The 24891-nt window shown below is 36.5% G+C and overlaps 1 protein-coding gene across 1 annotated transcript in view; it reads right to left on the reverse strand.

Annotated features, from left to right (window-relative positions):
* cfap299 (cilia and flagella associated protein 299) overlaps positions 1–24891 on the reverse strand; it is a 59524-nt gene that overhangs the window by 26058 nt on the left and 8575 nt on the right. Inside the window, exon 3 of the mRNA XM_051894992.1 lies at positions 8883–8973. Within this exon, the coding sequence (XP_051750952.1) occupies positions 8883–8973 (91 nt within the window). The remainder of the gene's footprint in view (positions 1–8882; positions 8974–24891) is intronic.

Here is a 24891-nt window from a genome sequence, read left to right on the forward strand (position 1 = left end):
ATGACACCTGTCAAGAGACCTTTTGCTGTTGTTGGCCTCATCGCTAGAAGCTTCTCCAAGACAAATATTATTGCCCCACCACTTTGCAGGACTCTACCGTATCCCTGCCCCTCTTTAGCCAGGGGGGTCAGAAGATTATGACAAGAAGTTGGAAAATGAATGGAACGCTGCATACATACATACTGGAAAATCATTAAAAAAAAAATGAAAAGAAACATTTTAACTGACATCGACTTTACCACACAACACAAGCTGACGACTGTTATCTGCAGCAACACTCCAAATCATGTTTCCAAGGCAGGATCAAAGTGGATGACATAAGCCATTACACCCTTTAGAGAAGTAAGATAAATGTTCAGCGAGGGTTCTTATCAAAGGCCTGGCTGTTTTAAGATTCTGATTAAAGTCCTGCAGCCCTTTTTTCATACTCCCAGGGGAAATAGGTGTACAAACATTACACTGTTTGCATTGGCCTGAGAATTTACTATGAAGCTCCCTCCAGATTGCCCATGAGACCCAAAAGCAGTTTTTCTGATGCATTATAGGGAAAAGGGGTCAGTGTTTTCTCTGCTTTTTCTGAATCAATGTCAAATACTTCAGTGGCGAAACAAAATATTCAACACTACTGAGCAGTAACATACTGTAAGCTGGATATGTTGTTCCTACATTAGCTATTTAATCAGATCAGTCTAATATTACTTTTAATCCTGGTCTTTTTCTCATTGTTCTCAATACTAAATAAAGTAAAACCTTAATGGCTGCAAAAAAACAAAAAAGTACTTTGAGTGTGTATGGTGCAGAAGAGATGGGAATCTAGTACCTTATGCTCACAGCAGTGTCATCCCTGTTGAATGAGCACCACAGAGTGAAGGCAGTCAGAATATGTTTATTTTAGCACGCCTGTCAGTCTCCTGCAAAAGATTATAGGTCTTCCGCTTGTCTAAAGAAGATGAACAGATTCGGGTTTGTCAGGGAGCAAAGACATGGAATGCATGGTGATATCAACATCGCCAGATGGCGGCTGGAAGTAGGAAGTTGATAGGTGAAATTCAAGAGGGCAATGATGACATTTTCACTCTGGGGGATATAGGAGTGAAGAGAAACTTATATAACGCCATGGGTTTTGTGGATGGCTGATGATCCTCAAAAATTTGCAAAAAAAGATAGAAAAAAGAAAAAAATTACAACAATAAAAAAAGTGTAATTAAAGGGATAGTTCAGCAGACTTCAGCAAACATTATAAGCATTTTTCTAACAAGGCAACCGGCTATATCAAATACAATCATCATTTTGGCCCAGATAAAACATTAATTCCTCACCACATGATCTATATACATCTTTAAAACATTACTCATGTTCTCCTGGTTGCAGAAAATTGTTTATTAATGCAGATATTTTAGATAAAATAGTCAACCTTAGTTACAAAATAAATCAGAATACAATAATTATTAAATACAATCCATGTGATGTATTTAATAACAATTACATTGTTATTACATCTAAGCTTTGCCTGATGCATTTTGATGTAACCAAATTCCATGTTCCACAACAAATATTAGGTTAAATGCGTAAATTTAATACCCTTCAGTTTTCTGGCAGGTGAAACATCTCTTTTTCATGCCAAGATGACAATCCATCTGTACACCAGCTATTATAGAGTACAACTAAATGAAAATATGAGAAGAATGTCAAGTGTTTTGAAATGCCAAGTCAATAAACCAAAATCATTGGTGCGCACATGTACTATACCTATAATTCATTGGGAGGTCGTCAGTCACTGTTCCTAAATTAATACCTCTTAAGGAAAAAGCTCTGCAAAGATGGCATTCCTTGAGCTCGTCAAAAAACGGAAAAGGTTTAATCACATTTGCATATGGTTAGAGAAGGGTAGAGAGAGAGAGAGAGAGAGAGAGAGAGAGAGAGAGAGAGAGAGAGAGAACGAGAGGGCTTTGTGGGTGAAATGGTGTGCAGTATTTGCTCAGGTGGAATAATACACATCCAAGCAGGCAACTATGTATTGATAAAACAAAGAGGATTCCAAAGAATGTGCTTTGTGAGCTCCTGAGCCTGCTCGAGAATAATTGCATTTCCCAGTTGGATGGGCAGCCATGACCAACAACAGAGGTCCACACAAAACCCCAGCCACACGTCCGCAGTCACTGGGATGTGCCTGAACACTTAAAGTACTCAAGATGAAATAATTGATTGCTACAGGCCAAGTATTCTCACCCAAGTAATTCCACACATCATCTATTTTATGTGTTTATTGCTTGGACGTCTTCAGCTGTTGAAACAATGTCCAGCTTATGTTGAGCTCATTCTTGACGTGAGCACTCTACAGCATTGGTTATAAAGGTTATAAAGCTCCGGAAAGGAAAAAGAAGGCCTTGATGGAGCAGGTGTACATTCCTCAGAAAGAAGAGCCAAGAACCCTTCAGCGCAAAGAGGTTAAATGGTTCCTTACAAGTAAGAGAGCACATGTCATGTGTCATGCTGAAAAATGATGTCTGTGGATAGGAGTATCAGGAATAACAACCTCACGATGTCGGTAGGTGGACTAGACAGAATTCCATTGCCGCGGCTGATAAACAGGTGCAAGGAGAGAACGTGAAAAAGAATGCATTGGAAATGATAGAAATAACTTTTGATTATGGCATGAGTCTCCCATAATGCTTCTAAACACTTAAGGAGCCCTCTGATTTATGGTGTAAGGACCAGATCAAGCTGTTATGTTATATGTTTCACGGTAAAACTGCAGGACGCTGCAATTCATTTAAACCAGTGAAGCAGAACCAGAGAACTTTACATAAATTCTCTGGTTCTGCTTCACTGGTTTAAATGATAGTTCACCCAAAAATGAGGTATACTCATCCTCGTGTCATGTCAACCCGTATGACTTTCTTTCTTCTGTAGAAGCCATTCTGAAAAATGTCTTAATACAATGAAAGTCAATGGGGTCCAATGTTGTTTTAGAAACATTATTCAAAATATCTTCAAAATAAAGTCATACAGGTTTGGAATGACATGAAGGTGAATAAATGATGGCAGAATTTTCATTTTTGGGTGATCTTTCCCTTTAAAACATTTGTGATGATTTATGTATAGAAACATGCATTGTTAATTAAGCCAAGACCCTAAACGTGTTTACCAAAAACTCTTTTACATTGTCAGATGTAATAATACAAAGCACTTATCAGTGATGTACATCTTCAAGAGAGTGAATCCAGATGACAATTATTACACCAGTGTCAGTCTACAACAGTTTTTTTGGAAAACGCACCAAGCAGACGAACAAACCCAGAGACTTGAGAAATTAGATTAAGTGTATCCTGTTTCATCTCCTCTAAAAATCTTCCAGCACATATTTGAGAAGATGGTCAGAAGTCCTTGCAGCTGTTCATTAGAGAGGCAGGCTACAGGAAACCATTAAGGATGCCTTCCAGCCTTGTTAGCAGGAAAAACACCATACCATTTGTATTTTGGCAAATATGTATTCAAACTTGATCTTTATTCTTTCTCTTCCATATTGATTTAACTCATATAGACATATTAATCACAATAGCTATTGTTTACTCTCTTTTTGACCACCCATTTTATGCATAGAATGGTGTGTAAAAATATTTTGTGTCAACACACAAAATGAAGGTCCCTTAACAGAATACCAAGCATATCTAAATTCATTTTACAAAGGGAAGTCTTTGTCTATTCTATGAATGAATCCAAACTTAGGGGGGTCAGATACCCCAACCCTCAACCCTTTGAAAGTCTTTGTGGGGCTTTCAAGGGGAGGTCACATGATAGCTCTGCATGACTGTTTTCTAAGGGACCTCCACCTTTGGTCAAGTGCTTTGAAACCAACATGCTATTGTTATTTTACTGGCCATGACAAGGACAAAGGGCCGACTGACCGGGACACACACACTCACTGTAATGGTATATGGCTGGGAAATTCACTCATTTCTATGCTTCTTAATGTGATCTTTGAACTGCATGACTGACCACAGTATCTTCTATACATGAACACAACTTATCAATATAGAACTTACTGGGTCTGTAGACAAAGGACAAGCACCTGCTTTGTATAAGAAAAAACACAACAATAAAACTTTTTTTTCTTAATTTTTTCATAATAATAATAATCAGAATTTCCATCTTATGAAATCGCAGCCTTCAGAAGGAGTAATTATTCTCCTATCTCGCCTCAGTAATGCAAGAAATGTTTGCTTAAGACAAGAAAGTAAGTCTGTTCATTAGCAGGAGAAATTTGACTCCGATAAAGGGCATTTAAGATATAATCAAACTAGCTTTTGAAGATTTTTGAAGCTTTTTTAAAGATTCAATTATTTTTCCCAATTTGACCTTTCTTGTTTTAAATGGTCCGGCGGCGAGGCAATGGGTAGAAATACAAATAATGTATATGTAATTATTTCTCAAATAAGGGTCATAAAGGTAATCTTGATTGACCACAAACATCAATAAATCAAGAATTTCAGCTCTACAGCTTAGTTAGCAAATGTGGTTTGACAAGCATGTGCAATATTTCCTCTGCATAACTAACTGCATGAGGGGCAACACCACCAATCCAACAGCCATTCATTTATTATGTGACTGTTTATTCATCACCTCTAAAACATGCTCACACAATGGCAACAATATGACTGAGGTTGCAGATACTGTTCTCAGAACCACCCACGATGCACTTGCATGACTTAATTCCATCATGAAATTCAAACTATAGAGAAAGAATAGTACAAAATCAACTCCACTGGCTGTGAAATTGAAGAGGGCACGAATGCTGACATCATTGTATCGCTGGCATAAGAGCAAAAACAAATATCAGGAGGGTGGGGTGGGGTTAGGGGTTAGAGCACCTTCAGTTTCAAATGTGTACCACCCAACAATAGAGCCCCTCAGGCATCCAGCACAGGTGTGACCTGGATTTGATAAAAAAAAAAAAAAAAAAAAAACTTAACTTCTTACCCAGAGTAAATAATGCCAAAGCTGTCCAGGTGCACCTTTTGTTTGTGTGTGACTTTTGGCAGCAGGGCAACTTTCGCAACACCAGCGAGGAGGAAAAGTACAATGTATGCTGAGCTGAGTGCTTTATGAGCTCAGCTGATGGAAGAGATAACACAAACCACAAGACTCAAGAACGCCCTGCCTGGATGGTGCTGATAAGAACTTAAATGACAGTAGCATTTACTTTGCCCCTGTTTTTGACTAAATCTGAGCCCATAATTAAGTTAAAACCCAATTGCACCTCTTTTCGGTGAAATGTCACATCAGCAGATTTAAAACAAGTTGGAACATTTATTGGACACTGTCCACACAACTGAAACAAGCAAGCTAAACTTTACTGTCTGTTTCCAACATTAGAACTGCATTAAAAAAAAAGAGAAAAACACACTGGATACATTGTTTTGAGAGAAAAGCAATACTCATAAAAATGTGTTTTGTGTTGTTGTGTAGCATATCAACTAAAATTACAACAATCAAAAGAGTCGGCCTAAACGTGCAGTTGGTGTCATCATATGGCTTCCTCCAAAAAACTATTTTCTCCTAAAACACCATTTGCACAGTGGCATGCTAGCATTTCTTAACATTGTGTAAACCTCACTAATGTGTAAAAATTCATTTTAAATTATGTCCAGGAAGAGGATCTCTGCTACTGTATATAAAAGAACGAAAAAAAATAATATGCGTCTGTCAAAATTCGTTTTTATCATGTTTTCCACTTAAGCTTGGGTGCAACCAAGTTTCAAATCATAGTTACACTGTAGGTGCATTACATATACTACAACATAGACTAAACATTTATTTTTGTTAATTTACTCTTCTTCTTCTTTTTTTGACCCAGGAAGCCAGAGAAAAAAAAAAGAAAAGAAAAAAAAAAAAAAAAAATCAACCTGCAACAATTCTGTAAATTTCCATACAGATATGTCTGTTCCTCATTTTACATGTCATGCCTTTCAAATTTGAAACATAAATGAAAATATGTTATTTTCATGTAAGAAAATAAAAAAAGTGCACAGCATTAATGTAAACTCTGTGAATATGGATTAATGAATGCATTTCTCCAAAGCATAAATTAAAGAATCACTTTAGTGTGAATGTGAGGTACACCACATCATATTTTTTCTTTTTTATTTATGAATGCAAGAAATTTTCAGAAAGATTTATTTTCTCCACTAAAGGAACAAGTTTTGATACTCTTTATATAAACCTCAATTATACTGGGTTATAACGGAATTGGGGCTTTAAAATAGCACTGTTTACAAAGTCAACAATTAGTGGGAAAGTCTGTCAGCAGGCGCTGGCTCAGCTTGCCATGTGCTGCTCATTTGAACGTAAAGTCACACATCTCAGAGGGGTTAGTACATCAGGATCAGGTAAAACACTTTTGTATCTGGTTGTGACAAGGTGAGTGCAGAAAAACATTTAGTCTCTTGGCTGGCCAGAACAAATATGATTGGAGTTTACATTCCATTTTCATTTATTTCTCTGGTCTTAAGTTGCACTGACACAGATTTATTAGAATTCTGTAACGCTTCCACTATTTGACTCATGAAGCAGTTATAATAAACTATTTCTCCTGTGTCGGAGGTGAAATCCCCCAACAAGTTTTTTTTTTTTTAAATCACAGATTTATTAAATAAAACAAGGCCGTTTTGGACATCTATTAGGGATTTCAGAACACAGGGCCACGACACATGGCGATCAGATGTCTGTCTGATATTGTGATAAGGCTCCAAATCAAACTATTATAACACATAGGCCATGTACAATTATAAAATAGTTGAATTATGCGCATAATTCGCAGTCCATGGACTGTCAGTTTTTAAATTGTAACAGGACTTACAGGTCTCATCAATACAGCAGGAGGATTTCATTTCACATTAAGTAAGAACAAAATATGGATGTCAGTTAAAAACAACTGGACTTTGTTATTGTTTAATTGTACGTTAGCAATGAAGCTGCTTGGATGAGTTAGAAATATCCTCAAAAATAAACATTAACAGGAAACAAAGTCAATTTCGACCTGCAACAATAAAAACTACCACAGTACACTGGTTTTATGGGTGAAATTGTCTTATTTGTCCTATTTATAACTATTGAACAAATGTAATGATTGACCAGATACTGAACCATTGTCATAAATCAAAGCTTATGACCCAAATGTTTAAATCAATACATCCTACCAAAGTATCTGGCCTTTGCTCACAAACCGCAAGCTTATGTTGTTCTTTAGTATATGACATATGCAGTACAGAAGAACATGATTTTCTATATTTCTGCTTCTCAATTCGCCTACTTATACTATGCCCTAAAAGTATGTACTGTTTTTGTGAAGAAAAAGCACATACTTCTGAGTGTGTAGCAGAAGAGTATGAAAGGTTTGGGACATACTACTTTGTCACAATTGTGTCTTTAATGGACACTCTGTCACTTAGTTACGTGCATCCTGTCACTGTTTAAACTGCCCTGTCAATCATCTTGTCAAGTTAAAATCCTCCACATTCAATTAAATTTAATTTCCTACTGTTTCGGAGAGAAATCTAGTCACACGTTGATCCGCCAGTCATGAGTCTTTCATGCGGAGAACTCTCCTCATGTTTGCATAATGATGCATTTAAAAGTTAATGACCAAAAGCATCTTTATGAAAGTTCACAATGCGGTTGCAGATGAAATATAATGTGGATAACATTTAATAAATATCTTTTCATCAGGTTAGATAGGCTACTGATTATTAATCACTCAAACCCCTTTATCTTAACCTCTCTGCTTTACCGTCGGTTGCGCACATCCGTCATGTTTGTAGTTTTTTTAACACTTTTTATTCATGTTTGTAGTTCTAATCGAATCCTCGTCCACAGCGCAATGGGTTGAGGGCAATATTAGCTGTTAGAGTATACAGGGATCTGCACTTCGGATTCTAAGCAGAAAAAGTAGACCATCCGGATCTTTGGAATACTCATTTCAAGATACTATGATTTGGGACACACTAATTCTAATTTTGAATACTATTTAGAATGGATAGTATGCGAATTGGGATGCAGCATATGCTAGAAAGTTCTCAGATTTTGAAAGGTTTCCTGATATTAAGGAAAATCTGAAAACCAGCTCTTTCCAGATCAAAACCCAGATCATTTTAACCCAATTCCACATAACCGAACATACATCTATTGATCAGAAACTAAATGCACAGGAACTGCTGTCAAGTACAAAGGAGCTGAACTAAATTCAAAACATTCACCAGCATTTTCAAAAGTTTATCTCCCCAAATTTTCTAAATTCCATTCATTACTACACAAAGAGTAATGAATGTAGCGAAACGATAAACGGGAGCTCTGCAGTCTACAGCATTGTAAGTGGTGAAAAGATTGGATATATGAAATCACAAGAGATGACAGCAGCAACCAGCAGAAAAAAAGCAGTCAATAGGAAATGCTATTGGCTAAATTAAACTGCTAGAATAGGTTATTTACTGTATTCTGGTAATTATTAGGTAACTGAACACACAGGGAATGGTTTATACCTACTCATTGTTTCTTCCTAATAAGTAGATAAAAACATTCCCTCTGCCTATTCCCACAAATGTTTTATTTGTTAATTTAAACAGTCTTGGAAAACTAGAACAACTGAAATTGGTGAAATACGACATCCCAAATATGTGTGTGTGTGTGGGGGGTGTCTGTGCATGGTCTGTCCTCTCTGAGAAAGAAGGCTGCAGGTGGCAATATGGCAAGGTGTGAGAGAGAAGGGGGGTTACCCTCCTGAATTTGACACAGTGTGGATTGTGTTCTCGTCCTAATAGAATTGCAGAAATATTCTAGGGGAATCCCATTACGTAGCAAATGGAGTGCTGTAATAATGTACTCACAGTCGTTTCCCCACTGCGGTTAGCCTCCTCCCGCTCCGCCAGGGCTCTCAGGAAGTTATCTTTGAGTTTCTTTCCTGTACTTGCCAGCTTCCTGGAAAAGACAACATTTAAACAGTTTGAAATGTCTCTTAAAAATCTCTTTCAAGCTTAAATGTTGTCGGTTTAATTTGTTCTCACAGGCAAACATTGATGCTTACTCTTTTTGATACTGATGCATCATAGCAGTAAGCTTTGCTAGTCACTATTTTTTTTTTTTTTTTTTTTTTTTTAAAGAAAACTGCTGTATATATCGAAGTACTACAATATGACAATACTTGTAAATTTGGATGTATTTCCTTTTATGTTTACCTCACAGAGTCAAATCACCTTTTAAAAATTAGATATAATATATCACAACAATATTTTTCTTTAAGAAATATTAATAATAGTACAACATACAAAAGATTTGGGAGAAACAAATCATCCTCTGACTAAAATTACAACTAAACTGTAAAATACACCAAACCCACCTATAGTTATTATAACAATGATACATATTATAAAAATATCCAGAATAGCTGGTTCCATTGAAAATATGAAATATGTTGCCTGAAAAATGTAAATAATCTCAAGGAGTGATTTCCGACAAAATTATATCTTCATAAAAATAAATCATACTGCCTCCACCCTAAACCTGTGGGTAATTAATCACATTGGGAATTGCTATTAAATAAATCCTCCCTTGAATTATTATCTCAGTCATTTCAGGAAGGTTTTTTTTTCTCTCTGTGCTATTTGGCCCATTTCCATGAAAGCAAAGATTTGGCAAACTCAAGCCTGTACACCTGACATAACACTCATTGGCATTCATCTCTCAGACGTTTCACAGTGCAGTACCAGCAATAGCGCCTTGTCATTCACCCCAAATTTGCTCAACTTTCATAATGTCTGCAGTATACCCGCAGAATCATCGACCTGCCAGTAAACAAGTATTTGAGAACTTTTTTTGCTCAGCTTTGCACAGAGCAACTGCAGGTAAAAAGGGCAGCAGAGATTACCCTCTCCTAATATCACAGAAAAACATAACATTCTGCCTCATTTAACCAATCAAAAAGTCAATGTTAAAGGAATAGTTCACACTCATTATTTTTATAGGTAACATTTTAGAATACTGTTCCCTCATTAATGAATAACTACACAGGAACAAATGAGTAACACAATATTAACATTCTAGTAACTACTATTAACTAACAAGAAACTCTGATTAATTAATTATTAGTAAGTAATAGCACTCTGTTGAATGAGGTAATTAATAAGAGTAATGCACAATGTATAATTAACTCTAAAGTAAAAATCATGATAATCTACTACTAGTGACCCAAGTATTACCAAATCCTTCAGAAGGAATTACCAATTATTTGGAGCAGCATTCTAAAGTGAAAAGCATGATAACTCCCTAGTAATGACTGACGGTACCTCCCAGAGGCTTACTAAGAACAGGTTCATAATTAATGTGAATCATACATCATCTATAATTAATTTTAAAGTGAAGATCATGGTAACTCACTAGTGATGACTCAAGTATTTCCAAATCTTTCAGAAGGAATGATAAGCACGATAACTCTCTAGTAATGACTGAAGAGGTTTTGAGGATTTTGTAAGGTTTTGGATAGTAATGGCTCAAGTGTTACTACATCCTTCTAAAGGAATTACTAATTATTTGGATCAGTATTTTAAAGTGAAGATCGTGGTAACCCACTAGTAATGACACAAGTGTTACCAAATCCATCAGAAGCAATTACTATCCAAAACCTTACAAAAACCTCTTCAGTCATTACTAGAGAGTTATCGTGCTTATCATTCCTTCTGAAAGATTTGGAAATATTTGAGTCATCACTAGTGGGTTACCATGATCTTCACTCTAAAATTAATTATAGATGATGTATGATTCACATTAATTATGAACCTGTATAGTTCTTAGTAAGCCTCTGGGAGGTACTGTATTCTAAAGTGTTAGGCTACCTTTTTATATGTGGAACACAAAAGGATGTCAGGCTAAATGTTCGGGCAGTTCTTAAAATAAAAGTGTCAAAACAATCAAACAGATCAAAACAATACCTTAAAATAGTTCATACAACTTTTACTAAATACCTCTGAAATCTCATGTTAACGTACATGCATGAGAACTAATGAAGTTCTGTGTCATTGTTTTTCTCCACCCATTGAGTCCACTCAGGACCCCAAGGGGTAGTTGTTTGCAATGCCTGATAAAACAAAAACATTTTTAACATATAATTGAGCCTTTGTGAAAGGTATAGGCTAATCTTGCAGGCTGTTCGGCTAGTTCTATGCTAAGCTATAGCATGCTGATTGGTTAGCTAGAAAAATCTTAGAAAGTTCTCAAGTAATGTGACCACATCACACGTTTTGGTCATCATGTGTGTGAACAAACACCATCTACTTGTTGAAAAGCAAGTCACAACGAGCAATGTACATTTCAGTCTGATAAATGATTGACTTAATGACTTACCCTTACAAAAAAGAATATGTGCTTCATGTTCATTTTAAGCGAACTTAAGTAAAGTTCAAGATTATTTTCCAAGTAAATTTTATGTAGTAAGTACAGTATACTAATATCATTGTACTAGTCTATCTGTATGCATACTATTTTAATGCTTCTTGAGACTAAATCGGCTGACTTTTAGTTTATAAAAATATTCTGTTAAGTGTAGTGTAACAGTAGCAAATTTTGAGTACTAGTTTACATATAAGTTTTTCTTTAATATGGTTACTACAAGTGAACTTTAGGTATGCCGTTAGTTTACTATATAATTTTAGCTGACTTTTTAGTTTATAAAAGTACACTTGACCTGTAATGAACAGGTGACCTGTAATGATGCCTATTTGTTATCTGTCAAATGGCTGTGAAATCAAAAAGTTATGCACCTGTATTGGCCTGAAGACATAATATTCCTAATGAGACCCCGCACCCCTCCTACTTTCAGACACGCTCTGTTGCCATACTCAGGTTACAGGGTGGCAGGTGGGGGGGGTCTTTTACAAACAGGCTTGCTGCTTAGAAAGGATTTAACAGACCATGATGCACTTGGGGCCCTGCTCTGTTTATTCTGGATGATGAAAAGAAACTGGGGGGAAAAGCTCTAAGTAAATGGAACACACACATGACATTTATTTTGGTCAACTACTCGGCTGCCTGTAGTTCATAAACGTGCAGCCAGATGCCAGGCACTGTAATACTACCATGAGAGGCCTTTGTTACAGTTCCTCGGTGTATGTGGGACAGGGGCCATAATGCTGTCAGAAATGATCTGGGGCTCATGTCAACCACCATGCAAAACTTCTCCAATATACTTTCCTTTATATACGCCATATATACCTGGTCGTTCTTTTTACACAACTTCACAAAATTCTCACTTCTTATTTAGGGTGCAACATGAAATGTACCGAAATGCTTGAGACATTACTTGATCAGCTACGTGACCACCCAAGAGAGTTCTTGTTAAAATAATATCTGTTATCAACAAGCAGAAGTGTTAAAAAAATATGGCCAGCATGTTTGAGTACATCTCAGGAATAACTTCATTGGCTATCTATTTAAAGAATGCAAACCACAGGGTCTTCCAAGATTTCATGCACCCATTCCTCAACACATATGGATGACGTTACCTACCAAGTATATTCTAACATGTCACTGTGCATCAACAATCAGGGCTGTGTTGAATTAGGAAGACAATGGTTGGAATAGTAGTACCATGAGCAAGTATAATAATAATGCAAACAGAAAGCTCCATCAGTGATAGACAGCAATATGAGAGTAACTGTGTGTGTTCTTATTATGTAAGAAGTAATGGGAAGAAATTTGGAACACTTCAGGGTGTAACTCAAGCCAAACTGATCTCATTGTTCACTGTAGACTAATGTTCTAGCACAAGTATTTCAGATTAGTCCTGCATCGTTTAGCAGATGACTGTAAAATGGATAGTTAAATTTTACAGGCCTAAAAAGACATATCCATCATCTAAAGTCTATCTTGTTCTATTATTACTTCATGTATTCACACACATACTGTATAAACATACAATGTGTACAATAAGGTTCAACTTGCTGACATTAGTTTATGCATTAGGTATCATAAACTAACTATGATACTCTCAAAGCATTCTTTTAGGTTCATTTTAATTTCTACATATACACTTTTAACATTTCAAGCTGTGTGAATAATTATTTATTGTTTATAAACATTAATTCATTTTTCATATTTATAAATGTACATTTTTAAAAAGTTCATTGCACATTAACTAATGTTAATTAACTAATTTAAACTTATTGTAAACTGTTCTTAACAGAAACTAAAACTATTAAAATAGTTCGGTAACTGAAATAAAGCTGAAATAAAATAGCAATATACTAGATGAAAAACAAACTGAAAATAAAATAAAATTAGAATATCTTGGCAAAAAAGTTGAAGTTGAAGTAAAACTATTAAAACTAAAACTGATCTTGTCCTTTTAACAGTTAAGGGGTTTTCCCATGACTGACAGCGCTAGTCAAAGCATTTCAGTTGCGTCTTGTTCCGTGTTCACAACAATTCAGTCTTTTCAATGTAAAAGTCTTCGCTACTGACTGACACTAGAGGTCGACCAATTGATCGGCTGGCCGATATATCGGACGATTTTTGGCATTTTTTTATTAATCGGCATTAGCCGATTGTGCTGCAAATTAGGCAGATTAATAGGCAGGCGCGATTGCCATTCCACCGCATAAAGGCCAGGTTATACTTCATTTTCCGCATTCCGCTGCATCTTACGCACAGTTGAGCGTGCAAGCCTTTCAAAGTATACACCTTTGGCCGTGGGCGCGGAAAAACGCATTCGGCGTGTGCGCACTATCTAGTGGACTGCTGTTTTCAAGTGCTCAAGTCACTCACACATGCCCTGTTGTACACGCGGATCGTCCTGCACGTGGACGGGGTGTGCGAGCCTTCAACCAGCTGTAGTTTAGGCTACAGGTAGGCACGGGTACCAAAACCTGGTAATGAGCCCAGCGGCTAAATTATTTTACTAGTCTGCATTGTATAGATAAGCTCTGACGTTATCAATTCTGTTTCTATATGTTACTGGAGAAGTTCTCTCCCTCTGAGGCTGCGTGTGAGACGGAGTAACTCTGCAGCCGCACCTCATTCACACACAGCTTCAGCTAACGATAGCAGGGGAAAACAGACCATTTCGAAAGTTTAATTACGTTGTAGCCTACTAGAATTGATGCTGGCCATGCTTATCATAAGTGCAACAAGTCATTTGCATGTGAAAGTAGAAACACATGAAATTCAGACGAAACTTCTGGTTAAACGTGGATGTTAACTTTCCTCATTAAATGTGTCTGTGGGTTTGACATGTCCTCCACAACGTCATCGCTCGTGGCCAGTCAGTGCACCCTAATGCAGTGATGAGCAGCAGGCTGTGTAATATAGGTGAACTCTTTTATTTTTGTTATCACTTATATTATTGGCCATTTGACAGTATAGAAGTGTCTGTCAACAAACAAAATCGGCCAAAAAAAAACGGCATCATATATCAGCCATTGGCTGCCATGATTTCTAAATATCAGCATCGGCATCAGCCAGAGAAAAACCCCTATCAGTCTACCTCTAACTGACACACTCATAAAGACAGTCTTTGCCGCCATCTAATGGCGTAATAATGTAACTTCTGTTGCTGTTCACGGTCAGGGACTATTTTTTTCTGGCGGAAGGAAGGCTTTTAGTAAAAGTTTACTTCATGAAAGGTGCATTGATACATATTTTAGGCTTTAATATTTGTATTGTGTGGTAACCGTTTTATAAAAGCAATAAGGTACTCGAGGCTAGTGCTGTATCATGAATAAATCACGGCTGAAGGGTTTGCAGGCACAATGCCCCTTCAGACGTGACTTATTCACGATACAGCACATGACATGATTATATATATATATATATATATATATATATAAACAATGACAACCGTATCACTGCTGCTGATGCATGGGCTATTAAACAGTAAGTCTATATTTCCTAAATGCAAGCAAACTACTCTAGAATTTACTTTAGAAACACTAGAGGTTTCCGTTGGTTTAGTACTTATGATGAAAAGATACTCACAGCTGTGTAATATTTGGATTCAATGTGAGTGTCAAACAGATGTGTCTCAATAACATTTTTACATAGCTAATTGGAAAGTACACATTTATTCATTTGCCAGATGCCACACATAAAAAAAGTTTCTGAGAAAACATAAATTATGTCCAACTAAATTTACCACACTGTGTTCCTTACATCCTGCATACTTTTAATATTCACAAATTTCTGGCAGTGGCATGTGTGGTGAGGACAGAGGCAGAGCTTGTGTCTCTGCATCTAATTGTGTTTCCAACTCAATCTGTGCAAGGTTGTCAGGACAGATTTATGTGCAAAGTTAAAAAAATAATGTGAAGTATTACTGCATAGTCAAAATACAAGATAACATGCGTCTTTATATTGAGCATAGACGGACTGCCAGAACTTAGGTTTTGGGGGAGAAAGGTTTCTTTTGGCTTCAGCAGCCTAGACACACAGTTGCAAAGAAACCAAGCCCCCATTTTTATTGGACTATGATAAATGGCCCTTAGAGAACAAGCCTAAGTGCCCTTGAAATATGGTGTTGATGCACACAGAGGGTTTGGTTATTTACATTCAATTTAAGGGTGTTTCGGACATAAGGCATGACAGTCAGCTGGTCGACATCAAGTCAAAGACAGAGGGCACAATGTGTGTCAACTGTGTGTTTGCGCATAGGAGTGAGAAAGGTAATTTCATTGTGCTGCGTTTGCTCTTCTGAAAATTTCTGAAGCATCAAAACAAGTTATGTATATCATAATCAGCTGTTTACACTTAAATGAAAATTGAGTATTTTTGATGTTCTTTTTGACCATAAAGCATTCATAAGGTTTTGTGTGTTAATGAATACATGTGAGTTGGTCAACTTGAATTCGTGACCACAAAAGAGAGGAATCATTTGGACGAGCCATGCACCCACAGAAGTAATTAATCACAGTGTAGGATAATAAGAGAGATTCTTTCCCAAAATGGAGTACAGATGGTCTTTATTCTTGATATATAGCCCCTTAGTGTAACTGTGTCAATAACAAGGCAAGTTAAGGAAAAGAAAAGCACACATAACCACTTTATCATCACTGTGAAATAGTCCAAAAATAATTACATGACAAGAGAATCTGTAAGTCTTCGTAAGTTTTAAATCACAAATTTGCTGAATAGAGAAATGTAGTTCATAAATGTAAATTGAAAGGTTCCTAGTGTTAGCTGACTCCAAAAGTGTACGTTACAGTTTAATACCGGTATCCAACCCCCGTCATGAAATTTATTAGCCCCGTCAAAAGTCCTTAGCTCAAACGTACGGTATTCCAGATGTTTTGAGTCTCAAAACCATTTTCGAAAAAAAAAAAAAAACATGAAACATGCTTTCACACATAGAATAGAAATGTATAAGTTTCACTTCTTTCATACAATGCAACTTTTTAGTTTAGGTTTCTAAAGGCTATGAACACAATGCTGTACATGTAAATGTTCAGGACAGATACTGTACTTTGACAAGATTTGAGTTCCAGGAAAATCATGGCTCTACCCATATAGAAATGTAATGTATATGTACATATATGTTTTTACTTTATATGAGCATATATTCCATTTATTGATATTTCATATATGTACACATATACATTTGCGTATGGGTAATGTGAATGATCTGACTACAAAGTCAGTTCCTCTAAGAATATTTTGTTTTATAAAAATATTTCTCTGCCTTGACCATTAAAGATGCTGTATTGTTGACATTGTAAGCTTTGCACAGATTTTTGGCCGAGTTCTTATGTGTTCAGTGATGTTTGAGGAGGTACAAGAACACACACAAACAGCACATATAGGATGGTGAAAGTTTCCAGAATTTTTACCTCATCAAGCCTGATAGATTTATTAAAGGGTTAGTTCACCCCAAAATGAAAACTCAACACAAACGGAACACGGAAACGGAACACAGATAAAGATATTTTTGATAAAATCCGATGGCTCAGTGAGGCCTGCATTGCCAGCAAGACAATTAACACTTTCAATGCCCAGAAAGTTACTAAAGACATATTTAAAACAGTTCATGTGACTACAGTGGTTCAACCTTAATGTTATGAAGCGACGAGAATACTTTTTGTGCGCCAAAAAACAAAATAACGACTTTATTCAACAATATCTAGTGATTGTTTCGGAGCGCGTATCGAACTGCCAAGTCATGTGATTTCAGTAAACAAGGCTTCGTTACGTGATAAGATTTCTCCGAACCACTGATTCGAAACAAAAGATTTGTAATGCTTAGAAGCTTCATGAAGCAGTGCTTTGAAATTGCCCATCACTAGATATTGTTGAATAAAGTCGTTATTTTGTGTTTTGGTGCACAAAAAGTATTCTCGTCACTTCAAAACATTAAGGTTGAACCACTGTAGTCACATGAACCGTTTTAAATACGTCTTTAGTAGCTTTCTGGGCATTGAAAGTGAGCCATTGGATTTTATGAAAAATATCTTAATTTGTGTTCCGAAGATGAACGAAGGTCTTACGGCTGTGAAACGACATGAGGGTGAGTAATTAATGACAGAATTTTCATTTTTGGGTTAACTAACCCTTTAAGGAACAGGGCACATCACCATCCCACCTATGAGACTGGGATTAAGGTAATGAAGACTGAAATCAAATCCTTAGCACCTTCCTCCAATAAGATTCTGTCATAACAAGACCCCTTTTACATCTCACTAGTGGTCATCTATATAACTTTGATAACAGAGTGGCGGATATAATGTAGCTATTTATGTATTACAATTTGATTCATGAAATTAAATGATTACTTTTTTAACAATGTACACAAGATTAACTAAAAATAAAATATCGACTCTAGAAACAAAACTGAAGGGAGAACCAAAAATGCAGAAAACAACCTGAAGTGAAGTATCTTGAACAGAAATGTAATGAACTGAAATGAAAGCCACTCATACATTCAATAAGACAATGTGCAAAATTTATGCTTTCTGTTTTAATTACCACCATGAAGACAGATACTTCTCCAGCAATATGCAATTTGCAGAGATGATTTATGTGTTAGCAGCCTGTGGTGCTGGTCACACATAAAGACAAAGAGAAGTATAAAGAAGCCTTTCCCACACTCACATTGCAATAATATGGTGCAGCTTGTCTTTGTTTTCACCCCCTTAGTGTTCAAATAAACTCCAATATGAAGGAGGAATGTAACCTATACCTCTCTACTGCCGATGCCCACAATGAAACTCTTAGAGGAATTGCACAGTGGTGAAAGTGCAGGAGCAGCATATATTTGAGAGCTGGGAGAGCACCTCATCTTTGGTGTGAGTGAGGGACTGCTGCTAGGTCATGGGGGCCGAGGCCCCAATGTAAACACAGGTGTTAAGGAGGCAAGAAAAAGGGGTTACCCCAATCCAGTAGCTAGGGAAACAGCAAAAGTCACGCTTGGAGAGTGAGAACTACCCCTACAAACGATGCCAAATGGAACATTCCCCATCAGTCTGACATGACTCTTTATTAGGCCTCATTTGAGAGAATTAATGTGGCCTCTGCCTTCACACAGCAATTGCTGTAGCTAGTGATCAGGTGCAGCAAGACGTGAAACTTGGGTGTTTTTGAATCATTTGGATAGTGTTTATCATTCATCTTCTTACGTGTTGCAGTGTTTGTCTTGGTCCCAGCACTGAATTAATGTGCTTTAATGACCCAAAGATCTATAATTGAGGAAAAATTGGTTCTTCATATTTTTTCAGCATTTAGAAAATATACCTTGAGGAACCAGAGAGAAGTAAGCTTGGTGTATTTATAATAATCAAACAATTTCTCACTGTAACCTAATTTAAGCTACAAAGACACAATGTTTAGCTATTGTTAGAGATTCATTTATGTACAGTGCTTCCAACACATAGACTTTTGATATTTGAGATATTTGGAGACACATTTATGCTTTTATTATTTTTATCCTCTTATACTTTTGTATCCGCCCAAGATAATGAAACCATCCACGATCGATTAACTAGTGGAAAATCTCCCCTGACCCTACGCGTTTCATACCTGCTCGTTCTGTGCGCGAGAACTGTTTACTCCCGCTAATTGCCACGTGCGCTGCAGAGACACGGTGGATATTTCACAAAGAGCGCTGCATGTTGCAAAGTCACGAGGCGAAGGCGGCGCTGTTGCACGTTCTACACTTCTACAGGCTCGCGCAAAAACGCTTCAGACTGCTTCAAAGCGATTCTCAATCAACAAAAAGCGCAGATGTATGCCAAACGATTGCTAATGAGCTCAAGTTGATGAATTATGACAATGTCTACTTTAAGGCCTTTATATAATATGTTTTAGACGGTTGTAAGAATCGGAAGGATCAGCCCGCAATTGTGTAGACATTTCAAAATAAGAGTCCTGGTGTATTTCGGGCTTGTTTATAATTAAAAGTCACACGCTAAGTTTTTTTTTTTCTTCTTCTTCTGGGCATTATTGGTATTTTGGTCACACAATAAATTGTATTTAATTTGATTTCCATTTAATTCATAGTAAATTACTGTAGTCTCCACCACAGGAAGAAAAGACTAAGAACATTATTTGACCTGTATATTATTCATTATATAAATTTTACTTGTAAAATCTATGTCCCATTCACTGAGAGAGACACTATATGACCTAGCAAGGAGAACATAGGAAAAGGATAATCATTTAAATGCTGTAATTTTGCATAATTTACAATGCATAATAATGCATAATATTAGTATGTAATTAAATGTAATAGTATGCTATGTAATTAAAATTAATTTCAATAAATAAAAATACTGTTAAAAATCACACATTATTTGTTGTTTGTCACATGTAGTAGACCATTTTTGTGCCGTGGGTATAGGAGGACTTTTCACCCGGCTACCACCGCAAGTATATTTCAAACCTGTGGGAAGCACTGATGTGTATGTATATATATATATATATATATATGGGCAAATTATGTGTTTGCTGTTGTTAATTTTATTTTAATATATATTGCCTAATGTATTTTTAAAGGGTTAGTTCACCCAAAAAAGCTTCGGAGCGTTATGAATCTTTTGTGTTGAATCAGTGGTTCGGAGCACCAAAGTCACGTGATTTCAGCAGTCTGGCGGTTTGACACACGATCCGAATCATGATTCGACACAAAAGATTCATAACGCTCCGAAGCTTAATGAAGCAGTGTTTTGAAATCCGCCATCACTATATAAGTCATTATTTTGTTTTTTTTGGCACGCCAAAAATATTCTCGTCGCTTTATAATATTAATATTGAACCACTGTACTCACATGAACTGATTTAAATATGTTTTTAGTACATTAATGGATCTTGAGAGAGGAAGTCACATTGCTGGCTATGTAGGCCTCACTGAACCATCGAATTTCAACAAAAATATCTTAATTTGCGTTCCGAAGATGAACAAAGGTCTTACGGGTGTGGAACGGCATGAGGGTGAGTAATAAATGACATTAATTTCATTTTTGGGTGAACTAACCCTTTAATTTGCCATAAAAGCTGAAAATGTTTAATCTTGAAAAAACATGGGGCGGTAGAGTGTTGCAAGGTTGCAAAAAATATCTGCAAGAAAATAAAATTAACAACAGCAAGCACTGTAAAAGTCACAAAAAAATGTACTTTGTGTCTTGGAGAGATTGATTCAAATATGGCCACTGATGTGCAGTTCATTCTTGGTCATATCGTTCTCTCTTTCGCTCTCGCTCTTGCATGAAAGCACAAGGTAAACAATATTCAGAGGGAGCTGCTTGCTTTGGACAGATGACCACTGGCATGAGTAGACCCAAGTTCCTAATAAGTGTTCCTATCCAAGCAAATTGGGAGAAAAAAAACAATATTTCCCCCTTTCAAATCCTTTCCTATGAAACAGAAACATGGCTTAAAGCTCATGTTCCACTACTCAACAACAATGCAAGTCAAGTATGAGAAATTAGCAACTAAATTGTTGAATATGGCAGCAAGATATTTGCCTGCCCTTCAGCTTACTGCATAAATTTTCTAAAATTCAGTGTCTAATCTATAAAAAAAGAATGTGCTTACCATACTCATACACTAAAGACCTCTGGGACTATGGACGGCCAGCAAAATAATAAGCTTTTTATCAACCACAGGACACAACGTGTTCCCAGTGGTGCACTCTCTGCTATGCACTGACCAACACTACGAATAATGATTTATCTTCTAGCTGCTCTTGAGCTCAATTTTACTATCTGTTTGTACAGCTGAAAGGAGAGGCAGGCTTTAACATTTGGAATATAATAAAAGAAATTCAATACCAAACACTGCTATGAGCTTTAGCCTCTGGCCATTCTATGCCAAATAAATCTGAACTATACCAACTTCTAATTATCAAATGGCTGATGTTTTGTAAAATAATTTTGACCATAATTGATGGAATTTCATTAAAACCTTCTTGGCCTAACTCACATTTTACAAACTCAGCAACTGGCCGAATTCTCCTTAAAAAGGATCCTTGACGAAAATTAAAAAATCTCTAAGAACAACAGATGTTGTGTTGAGAATTTAGTCCTTTGGTTGCTTAAAATCTTTCTTGAAAAAGAAGAAAAAAGAAACATTATATTCTTACTGGCCTGGCAGATGGCAGCTTTCAATAGTACAGTGATTTCTAAAAATCAGCAGGTACAGTTCGTGAAATATTTTTCCTGCGGGCACTTGGAGAAAAAGAATCTTATGGAAAATATTATTTTGGGCTGTTGAACGTCAAGGGAAATTCCACCCAGCATGACAATTTACTTAACTCCTTTTTTAAAGAAATTCTCTGTCACCTCTGATTATATTGAGTCAAATGTATCAGTTACACATACTATACTCTCTATTTTACAGAGGCTTTCTCATTGTTAACCATTGACGTTTGTGGTAGAGGAAGGCCTGTAAATGAAACATGCTGCGTCATTAAATTACACTCAGGATATATTTAATATGATTGGGGTTCTGTCAGAATGTTACATTTTAACCTGTTCTGTCAAGACAGTATACACATCGAGCAATAAATTGATTTATACTCTGCTTTAAATTGATTAGACATAAACTCATCATATGAAATTTATGAACTAATCTTTGACCCAAGCTGAACTGGTTTAATCAAGTATAGCCATTTCTGTTAAAACCTTTAAATGCCAAAAAATTATGTACAAAATGTAGGAGAAGGTGTTTCAGTGACATTTAAATACATTCATGCTGCATGGAATGAGTTGTTTAATCTCATTCTGACATTGAGCAGGATTCCTCCATCACAAGCACTGTGGTCCATTAGATTAATCTGCTTTGCACATGTTAGGCTTGTGGTTCTAACCTCATCAGTCTGCAAGACCTTCTAATCATACAGCAAGCTGAAGTGGCTATTAACCACAGACAGACTAAGAAAACATAAGGACTGTACATTACAAAATGTTCTGACCAGTGGAATTAAGCTGTCTTCCTTATGTCTTTTGATGCATTGTGTAATCGTCCACAGTCTTTGTACTGCAGTTACAAATCTTAATTCTTATAGTTTTGCAGTTGCCAAAAACAGACAAGTATCAAACACTGCAATTGAGATTTGGCGTTATTTTCACAAACACTTTGGAATGTACCTTCATTTTGTTTTCAGTATAATGCAGAACAGTCATTTCTCATCTGTTCCCATCTTGTTCCGCCACTAATATGGGAGTCTTTTGGAAAATTATCTACACATTAAAAGTTGGTCCTGTTCAATGTCTCTGCGCTGACAAAGCTATTAACATGCATTTAACATAATACCTCCAGGTCACTGCAGAATCCATCATATACATCCGGCATTTGTGAGGAGGCCAAACTACAAAGCAGATGATTGTCTAGTATCTTTATGGCAAAAGGCTATATAATGTGAAAAACACTTCCACCTCTGCACTAGGATACTGCAAGCCACATCACGAGACATGAAACATCACAGGCCTTAGAGCCCAAGGTAAAGGACGTAGGGGGAAAAGGTGAACTCATACATACCTCCACAAAGTCACTAACCACTGTAACAGCTCATAATAAAAGCGTTTTTCAAAGAAGAACAGAGCCTGAGCAAACAGGACCTCTCGACTAAAAATGCTTGCATGACAAACAGCATACAGAGAGGAAATGGCTAAAAGTAGAACATAACAAAACAATGGTTTCATTAAGAACAAAACTGAGCCCAGTTTTATTTGATATTCCACTGTTGTTGATTATCCGGAAATATCTGGTGTGAAAGTAACTTTGACAAATCGTATAATTCACTACTGATATTAATATTAATCAGATACAAAGAAGACTAAATCATGCAATTCATGTGTCTCTATTTAGAGTTTGACCACACAGTCGTAACATGTGGTGGTGAGAATAATCACAAGAATATAAACATTAGTGATTGCATGACCAAACCGGGGCCTGGTCATTTGGCAATCACATCTGCATTAATTCAAAAAATTCAGTCAGAGTAACATTGTACCATATAACAAGATGCTGTGTGATAAAGCAACAAGCCAGGAAAGGTATCTCATCCATGTTAAATCAAAGTTTTTGGCTAAACCGCCACTGCAACAATTAAACAGCTTGGTTTCTATTTTTACAATGTTGCCCGCCCACTCAGAATATACTGCTGCTTATGTATATTAAATATCATACATAGGTGAGAAGAGACTGAAAGCGAACATTTAGATTTGGATATTATGTCAAGTTGAAAAGAGTGTTTGGCCCGGTAAAGGACAGTGAAAGCCATAAAACATTACTTTTCTGAATTTGTCATTTTTTAGTATTGAATTAGTAAGGGATTAAAAAATTAAAAGTAAACTAGGATTATCTATGTTTAATTTTTTTCTTTCATGAATTTGGTAAGCTAGAGATGCCCAAACCAGGGCCAGCGGGCCAACGTTGGCCTGTGATGACTAGGACTAGGTATCGTTTGAATTTATGTGATTCTGATTTCGCTTATCGATTCTGATTCTTATCGATTCTCATTTAGATATTCAGTCAAGAGCTGAAAATATGATTTTCTCTTTTTGTTTTGTTCTGTGATTCATGGCCAGCGCCAATGGGGGTGGGGGGTGGTTTGGGTGTCGGGAGGGCCTGGGGGGGCATTGCCCTCTCACCTGGACTATCCTGCCCCCTTAGTCAAAGTGCATATTTCTAGCAATAATATTATTAGGCTAATATAGCAACATTTAGTTAAGGACTGTCTGTTTCACAAAGTCATTTTAATTGGTACATTTTACAAATTAAAGGATTAGTTCACTTTCAAAATTACCTCAAGCTTTACTCACCCTTAAGCCATCCTAGGTATATATGACTTGCTTCTTTCTGATGAACACAATCAGAGATATATTAATATTAAATATCCTAACGCATCCAAGCTTTATAATGAGTGATACCAACAAGTATGAGCTGAAGAAAGTGCTTCCATCCACATCCATCCATCATAAACGTACTTCACACGGCTCCGGGGGATTAATAAAGGCCTTCTGAAGCGAAGCGATGCATTTGTGTAAAAAAAAAAAATCCATATTTTGCAAGTTATGAAGTGAAATATCAAGCTTCCGCAGAATGCCTTCTGTATTCAACATGGGAAGAAAGTGTAAACTGGCATCGTGTCAGTTAAGCTTTTTCCGTAAGTTGAATAGGGAAGTCATAGGACGTAACGTAACGTCATTTGAACTGCGAGAGTCCCTACACTTTCTTTGTAAGTTGAATACGGAAGGTGGTCTGGCGGAAGCTATAACTTGTTAAATATGGATAGGCATTTTTTTTTTTTTACACAAACGCATCGCTTCGCTTCAGAAGGCCTATTAACCCCCAAAACTCGTTTTCTTTCTCAACTGTATGTGTTCACTTAAGTGTTTACAAGGATATTCTGATATAATTTTATGT

The sequence above is a fragment of the Ctenopharyngodon idella genome, chromosome 5 (genome assembly GCF_019924925.1).
Source record: "Ctenopharyngodon idella isolate HZGC_01 chromosome 5, HZGC01, whole genome shotgun sequence".
Taxonomy (NCBI): domain Eukaryota; kingdom Metazoa; phylum Chordata; class Actinopteri; order Cypriniformes; family Xenocyprididae; genus Ctenopharyngodon; species Ctenopharyngodon idella.